Source organism: Formica exsecta, unplaced genomic scaffold (assembly GCF_003651465.1).
Source record: "Formica exsecta isolate Colony F162 unplaced genomic scaffold, ASM365146v1 scaffold613, whole genome shotgun sequence".
In the NCBI taxonomy this organism is placed as follows: Eukaryota; Metazoa; Arthropoda; class Insecta; order Hymenoptera; family Formicidae; genus Formica; species Formica exsecta.
The window spans coordinates 405,410-414,432 of NW_021853374.1; the positions used below are offsets into that span (position 1 = coordinate 405,410).

The following is a 9,023-nucleotide window of genomic DNA, read 5'->3' on the forward strand; positions in this document are numbered from 1 at the left end:
ATATATATATATATTTCCTATATTGTAACATTAATTATGGTAATGTTTATTATGCGACGGGGTCCGAAAGATCCTCGCCGTATGTGCTGACATGCTAATATATATTTCGCTTATTTCTCGCAAAACGCTACGTTTATCAAGAGGAGAACTATCATTAACGAAAAGCTACGAGCATTACGAGCACCTGTCTTGTACTCGTTATGAATGCGAGTCTCGTCAGGGTCAGTATCGTATTTAATCTCGCGAGATGCTTTCCGCACGAGGAGACCCGACTTTGCGAAGGTTGCGCGGTTCTCGCTCTCGATCAGCGCCTGTCCTTTTTCAAGATACTCGCGAAGATACATATATGTAAATCATCTGGCTGTCTGTATCACTCATTCGCGGAATGAGCGTGCGACATGTGTCAATGAACGGATGAATCATGAGTCGCGACACATTGTCATCCTTCAAGAAAACGAAAAGAGAAATAAATCGCTTAGTTATTCAGAGGAGGGGGGGGAGGGAAGGGAGGACAAAACCTGTCGGAAGATGTAGTATGTGGTAAAAGAATGCTAAAAATGAAAACATATATTGAACATGTAAATGTATATACATTGATCGATGATTTCTCTCTCTCTCTTTTTCTATAATTTAAATACATTAAAAATATTGATACAATAATACATATTAATAATTTATACATTTGTTTTTTTATCACGCGTGTGTTTAGTTTATATATATATAAAAAAGCATTTATTTTTATCCAGTGCATTCTGAATTAAATGTGAAATCGGAACGAATTAATGTATATTGTGCAAACTATAAATTGATACATGTAATTATTTTCTTCCTCTCGTTTAGTCAAGAAATCAAAGAAGAAGAAACAGAGGAGGAAAGATGGCAAAGCGAATGGCAGAGCGAGGAGGAAGAGGGACCGATCAGCGATGCCTAAATCTCCGGCTGTTCCCTGGGATGGGCGCGGAGGTCACTAACCGGCAACCATAAAGGCGGCCTGGGACCGGTAGCACGACCTTGATTTTGTGTTAAGACCCTTCCAGGATTGTCGATCAAGACCTGAAAGAATTAAAAGAATTAACCATCTTCGACGCCTTTGCGGCATTTTCTCCCCGAAGATGAATGATGTAAAGGAATCGTTTTTTGAAATTGATTTGCTATCGATTGGGATTTATATTATGCGAAATCTTCTAGCGAGAAGTCAATCAGTTATGAATAAGACGTAAAAAAAAAGAAGAATAAAGAGCGTGTCATATTTTTTTTATTCGTAATATTTTTTATTACCATGAAATCATCTAATTATCGCTGGATCACATTATCTGTTTCGTAATGCCTAAGTGCTTTTTCAGTTTTTTTAGATGATTAACGCGACATTTCACATTGACCGCGATTGCTCATCTTCATCAACCTGTTTGATTTGTATTCGTTTCCAGAAGCCGTTCAGATAATTATCATGTCATTCAAAGACATAGATGTATATAAATACAGCGTTTGGATCCTATGATGTATTCGGTTTCAAAAAGAGAGAAAGAGAGAGTGTCTTGTGGTCTCTATATATTATCGTGAGAAATCCATTGGAGAGTTAATTTATCTTTTATGTATTAATAGCGTTCCTGTGTAACAATTTGTTGTAAGAAGTTACGAGATAACTATCCTGCGGGATGTGCATTAATGGCTATGATGGGCTGATTAACAAACCCGTTACTATGATATAACGCAATAAATATAATAGCACTGCGTAATTCGTCCTATTGTTTTCTTGGAGGAAAAAACAAATCTGCGCGAATATAAATCCCCCGGCACAGTATTTATAAATATACGATATTAATGAGATGAAAGAAACAGCCATTTTACTTTGACGTTAGTTGATAATTAATTTTACGAATAGTCCACTGTTATAAATAATGAATTCTTGAAAAACAAATAACCACAAATTTGTAGAATGGCCATAAATTTATATTGAAAGCAAGAACCTCGAGCGAGATTGCTTATCAACAAATAATCCACCGCTGATTTATCAGCGTAGCCTTTGAGGCGTAATATACGCTCTTATAGCTAATATTATGGATATTTGAATTAAAGAGATCGAGAGAGAAGGAGACAGAAAACAGGGAGCTAATTTGCATTCCGACTCACACACAATCGGCTTTGCAACCGATCGTGTTTCACTTCGCCAAAAGGCCCATTAACGACCTATAGCGATTATGGGTTTCGATTTATTTTTCTTTATTTTTTTTTCTTTTCGCGTGGGCCCGTGACGCATAAAATTTATATCTCTGCGGCATCGACGTTATTCCGTCTCGCTACGAGAAATGGCATTGAACTCGACGCAACATTTTAAGCGCCACGTACCTCTTACATATAATCTTAGATCTATTAATCGCACTTGAGCGACGGAATTCAAACGAGAATCGAGTGTCGAATCTGCTTTAAACATACGAGCGTGCGGCATTCGGTAATGCAATTAACCGGCCCCGGGAACCGCTACGCTCGAATTTGAATACTCGTCTAACTCTCGGGCGAGAGATCTTTGTTCTCATCCCGCTGAACGCCACTTTGAGCTGACGATGTATCGATCTGGCCGCTTGCCTTTACGCTCGTATTTACAGCTTGCAACGGTACTATTCGGCCAAAGAGACTCGTCGGATTTTCTCTTCTTTTTATCTTTCATGTTACGTTGTAGAAAGTCAATGATCCTTGAACCCTCCCCCATAAAGTATGAATATAAACAATCTCAATCCGATTAATTTTTAATTAGTGGCGTAAGATAGTCACTCTTGTTTTAAATGAAAAAATAATGATTATTGTTTATTAATAACTTTTTATTGCAATTTTTTAAATACTTTAAATTTAACGATATAAATATAGATTGCTTATTGTAATTAAATTAATAATCGTGTTAATTTGGCGACTGTGACATAGTAAGAAACGTGTGTCGGGATATCACGTGTGCTAGAATGATAACCATTTGTGCAATTTGTGTCTCAACTAATTAAAAATTGATGAGTTTATTAATCTATATTTTTCATCATTTGCAGCTATCTCCTAACTTCTGCCTAATACTGCAGACGAGCATGCAGCGATAACAATCTTGCAGCCGAAGTTATTATTAAAACACTGTCCTAAAGACAGCCTGTCCCTTTCACTGACGATGCATTTTTCGAATTTCTAGAATTTTTTTTTTTTTTTTTTTTTTTTTAAGAAGAGAAAGCAAATAGCCGATAGATCGACCCCTCATAAGTTCAAGGCGAATCGTTGCCACTCCCTAAGAGATAGGGTGCCTTATTTTTGGAAGTTCCCGAAGAGGAAGGCTCGTCCAATTTGTGCAGACTTGTACCATTATTATGAGTATGAGATTCTCCGGCGAGAAACTAATCGTATCTTCTCCCGTCTCTATCTCGTCGTTCTCTTTTATTTGCTAGCTGTAATATTTGTAAATGCGGAATCGTGCGCGAAGCGACGCCTCAATGTTGGTTTATATCGCGCAGTTTTCCCTTGAACCTCTTCTTAAGCCCCGCGTGTCTACTACTATCTCGTGTGTGGGTAAGTTGCTAATTACAGAAATTCAGGAATGTTATCGTATATATACTGTGATCGCTTCATAAATTGTTTAAACAGACGATATCCGCAGATTGAGTTTAACTACACGTTGCGGACGATAATAACGTATATTTCTCATAATATGCAATCGTTAACGATCCGTTTCGTCGACCATCAAGGACGTAAATTCTCGATCGACGGTAGGCATTTTTTTTCCTCTTCCCGTTGCAACTTCTGTCATTGTCAGCTGTTTTCTGTCATCCGTCATCTTTCGCATCACGTCGAATTTCGATGCACCGTTTTGAGTTTTGACATATCGATTATAATAAATATATGCTCTTTTTGCTTCCTTATAGAGGAAGCTTTGTTTTCGTGACAAAATTTTTTTTCGAGTTTTCTATGCCAATGTGTTTAGAATGTCCCAAAACGTCGAAAAATCATATTCCTAAAAAATGTCTGTATGTATGTATGTATGTATGTATGTATTTTAGTGAGGATCGGTGAAAGAATTCATTTTTTATCAAATTTGGAATTTTTTGAGAAATGTCTGTACACATCCTAACTTCCGCAAATTTTAAGATATCAAGTTAAATTTTTTAACATAAATAGAGTATCATTAAAGAATGATTGGTATTGAATTTGGTGAGGACCGATGCCCGGTTTTTATAAAATTTTTTAAAAATATAAATTTTTGAATTTAGGAAAAAATATTTTTTAATATCCGAGGTATGATTTTCCAACATTATAAACATGGGTGTATATTAGCCTGATTTTGGCTTGCTAATGAATTTCTAAAGTTAACATCAGGTTTAAATCGAGCCGATTTTAAAATCCCACTTGGAATGCTATCGAGCTGACTTTCTATCAATTTTCTTTCTAATTGTCAAAATTTTCTAAGTGACTATCTATCTTTATCTTTTTATTTCGCTCACAAAGCTTCCTCTATGAGGAAGCAAAAATTGAAAAATCCGCATGCTTAAAGCAGCTTAAGCATTGTAAGATAAAATGATGAGGAAGCAATGTGCAAGTTTCTAATTTGCACAACTCTACTTGTTTTAGAGTATGTGTAATTATGAGACAATATGTTTTTTTTATCTAAGCATGTAAGAGGGATTTCTTGATCGAAGTTGTTCTCATGTATAATTTAAATCAATTGTCAACATATTGAATGAAGAATCATATACAATGATGATAATATTTCGTCTATCGCTATTGGAAATTTATAAGGGAACGATTATCTAATCGCATGGCATGTTTTGCTAATCTACATACATGTATTTCTGTAAGAAATATATGTCTATTTGGTTTTCGAATTTAATCCATGGATTTAGTGATAAAACGATCATAATCGGTGGCACTTTAATTAAGAACATTATCGAGCGACACCCTAAGCAACTCCCTCAAGAGATCCCATGTACATCCCACGTGACAATTTATATTGCAAACGATCGTCAAGAGGGTAGGAACAATCGAAATGAATCGAAGGCGAAAGAAGAGATTTTGACTCGGACCAAGTCCAGGGCGTGTACGTGAACGAAGTCGTGCTCCTCTTGTGGTCAAGGTCATCGCAGAGCGGGGGACTTAGTAGGCAGGATGTTGGATCACGGGGCCCCCTCCCTCCGGAACGGAGGAGTAGGTATATATATGCGTCCTCGCGCGTCCGGAATACCAGATTGTTGGCCCTCCCCGTCGGCCGCTTCACCGGTGGTGGTGGTCTTTTAAAATTCATCGCGGTGTCCAAGGAACACGCACCTGCAGGAGACCTAGAAAGAGCCCTTGCTCGATCAGTGCAGTCAGATCGCGCGCCGTTAACAAGTGTTTTCATTTAGTTTACTCCCGTCTCACAGTGACAGATTAACCCCGTATCGGTGCAACGCAACGGAAAGGAGGAGGAATCAAGAAGGTCCGTTTTTGTAACATTATAATATATATTAAGTACAAACTGTGCATCATTCATTTCTTTTATATATTATTTAATAAATCCTTGTCATGTATTATTATTTAAATTAAAAAAAAAAGAATGTTTCTGCCAATGTATAGCTATATAAATATAAAATATTACTTAATCTATGGAATTACATAGTTTAAGGCAATCTTTTAAAATAAGAGCGCGTTAAGGAAAAATTTACATTGATAGCTGTTTGCCAAGTGCAGTGCAAACCTCGCACAATACATCGACGAACCGTTCGTATCGTACGGTCTCATCTTCCTACGACAACTTTCGCATTTCTAATAAGTGTACGCACATCAGCAAAAAATAATCACAATACATATGTATATGCATTGAGAGTCCGTCTTTGTTCTCGAATAATTCAAACTGAACTGTATAAAAAATTTTGAATTTATTATACCAAACTTCTTGAAACTTCTCTAAATTCACACCACGTTACAATATAAGTTCGCGATAGAAAATCCGATACAAAAAAAATGCTATAAATACTAAAAAGTTTCTAAAGAAATAGTTCTTTCTTTGACAACAACAATAATAATAATAAATATTTTATCCTAAACATAATTAAAAATGTATCTTACTTAAAGAAATTTTGCATTTGTTTTCAACTTTATTCAAAATTCTCATAAGTAAAATCTTACTGTTGAATTTGTTGCATGCCGCATAAATTATATTGATGGAAATGACAATAAATGAGATATGCGCGCGAGTAGGAAGATATAATAAGGCAATGCGAATAGGTAAGAAGTCTCCTTCAAGGCTGTCTTTTTTCAATTCTTTGTACTTGTCTCGGAACGAACGAGACGATCGAAATATCTTGAAGGCATAGTAAATAAACTGATGTACTTCAGTCGCGCATGAAATGCATTCCGAAACGCACTACAGTCTCCCATGTCCTACCCTAAGTCTTCCCTACTTAAACCTGTAGCTGTGTCATTTAAATTCACATAAAAATAGCGGGATTTCGAGATCGCAAAGAGGATCCTCTATAAGCGTTTTCTCGAAGAGAAGAGAGAGAAGGAAAGAAAAATATCAATGCTATTTGTCATTCCAGCCAGCCATGGTGGCTTGGATTATCCTCTTGACACTGGTGGGCTTATCGTCAGCTGTCCCTTCGAAACGACGAGTACTTGTTGAAGAAATTCTGTCTTTTACACCACCACGGAATCAGCAGCATGGAATCGTTCGCTCGTTCCAGAGAGACGCTGTCGAAAGGTCGCCGACTCCAACGTTCGATCGCCTGTCAAATTATTTAGATTATAACGAGTTTGGCTCGCACAGATATCCTCTGCGCGATGCAGTCGAATCGTTACCAGCCAACGTGCTGTACGCTGAATCGAGTCTCAAATTTCGAGATGACTTTGAAAGGTGAAGATTTCATTATTTTTACGATTATTTTACGCAGTCGTAATTTCTGTATATCAATTTTAATTCTGTTACACTGAAACTTTAATTTATTTTTTTTGTAATATTTCTTTCAGTATCCTTGTGATTAAATCTTTTCTCTCTTTAAAATAATTTTCAGAGAAGTTTCAAAAACTATCTTTTATTAAAACTATCTTTTATTCTATTTAACTTTATTAAAATCATATTTTTGCTGAATCTTTTCTTAAATTTCTATAAATTTTTATTAAAAAATGTGTACACATTCAAGAGTTGAAAGACTTGAAATTATTGAGGTTTAAGAAATTTTACTTATATTTTCACTTTTTTTTGCTTATTTGACTTTTTTTTTTTTTATTTAACTTGAATATTCATTGATATATACATATAATAGAGAGAAAAAAAGAATGTATCTTTAATTTAATCTATTATTAAATTTAATTTAAAATAAAGTATGAGTATATATATTATATAGAATTACATGAATGTATTTAGAGAGAACGGAAGATTACCTTTGAGAGATGCAGTAGAACATCGCGAAGCACCTTTTCTCAGCGTCGATGTGGATCACGAGTCGATTTGGATCGAACCTGTGGCACCGCCGATTCTTCGAAGGACGCAAAATTTCGAACCTAAAATTGTTTGCCGCTTCGATTCCAGAGCTGTTCATAGAACGGAACCGTTTTCTTTGCTTCCAGAAAACATGCCAGATCACAAGTGTACCCATCTGATATACGATGCGGCTATTTTGGGTAAACAATATTCTCGTAGACCTAGAGATATATTTTATTTGCGGATATTTTTATTATAATTATTCACTTTTTATTTTTTTTTACAGACAGAGAAAATATCATCCTTAGAGATCCATATGATCGAGGTAAAGATACTACGTAGTTTTTATTGAAAAGAAAAGAATTAGCTATTTAAAATATACAAACATTATTAGAAATAATAATGATAAATTATTAACTTAATATTATATATTTAATAATCTCAGTTATTAAATTACATTATTTTACATTATTGTATAGATGGTTATAATGCTATTATAAGACTTCGTTCGCGGGATCCAACGTTGCGTGTGCTCATATCAATCACAAATCAGAATCTACACGACGGTATATTCATCCAATATTTCTCCAACGCGACTCTATTCCCGCAAAAGTCTATTCTCGAATTCCTCGAGGAATATCCCTTTGATGGCATCGAGCTGGACTGGCCGGCTGCTGCCGAGGATTGGCAAAGCTTCAAGAATATGGTCAAGATAATCGGCGCTTCATTGGCCAGGAAAGGATACACTTTGGCGGTGGCGTTGAGACCGGAGGATCCCGTGGATCCAGAGCTGTTATCGATCGTCGATTTGGTAATTTTGAGAAGCTGGCTGGATATGCCATATTGTCAAGACGATAATTCAATTTGCGAAATGAGAAATGAAATAATAGAGAAAGTCGCTGTTCATCCGGGCCTCTTAAGTTTTGTCGCGCAAAACACGAGCGAATGGGTTAGACAAGTCAGCGTCGAACAAAGGTCAAAAATCGTTCTCGCTTTGCCAATCTTTGGTCAGGGATATACCCTGAAATACGATAATCTCACCGACGCCGGCGCGCCCGTTCTGGGACCCGGCAGAGAGGGTGATTACACTAAATGGCAAAATGGAAAATTAGCTTATTTTGAGGTAAAATATTGCCGTTAATAAAATTTGAGGAAGATTTTTGTACGTGGATTGAAAGAAGAATTATTCTATTCTTATAGGTATGCGATAAATTGGAGGAAGGATTGTGGTTCTCCGGCAGGGATGAGGAAGGGCCGTACGTGAAGCGCGGCGATCAGTGGATCGGTTATGACGATCCTGTATCGGTTAAAGTCAAAATAGCGTATGTTCGAGCAACGGGACTTGGTGGAGTTGCATTATGGTCGCTGGATCTAGATGATTTTCAGGTAATTAATGACAAACATTTGCTTTTTTCTTTTATTCAAACTTTTAATAATGTTCCGTTACAAGTTTGTCAGATTTTAATATATCACATGATATCGGAAAGAGTTAATTAGAATTCAAAAATGTATACAAGAGAATAATAATAGTTTTTTATTAATATATAATATATAATAATTAATATATAATATATAATTTTATATTAATATTAATAATTTTTTA

The 9,023-nt window shown here is 35.9% G+C and overlaps 1 protein-coding gene across 1 annotated transcript in view; it reads left to right on the top strand.

The window, feature by feature from the left end:
- The first annotated feature begins 4,153 nt into the window (after nt 1–4,153).
- LOC115242597 (probable chitinase 10) overlaps nt 4,154–9,023 on the top strand; it is a 20,483-nt gene continuing 15,613 nt past the window's right edge. The window contains exons 1-6 of the mRNA XM_029818995.1: nt 4,154–5,437; nt 6,540–6,853; nt 7,364–7,620; nt 7,707–7,745; nt 7,900–8,543; nt 8,621–8,806. Of these exons, the coding sequence (XP_029674855.1) occupies nt 6,546–6,853; nt 7,364–7,620; nt 7,707–7,745; nt 7,900–8,543; nt 8,621–8,806 (1,434 nt within the window). The 5' untranslated portion in view covers nt 4,154–5,437; nt 6,540–6,545. The remainder of the gene's footprint in view (nt 5,438–6,539; nt 6,854–7,363; nt 7,621–7,706; nt 7,746–7,899; nt 8,544–8,620; nt 8,807–9,023) is intronic.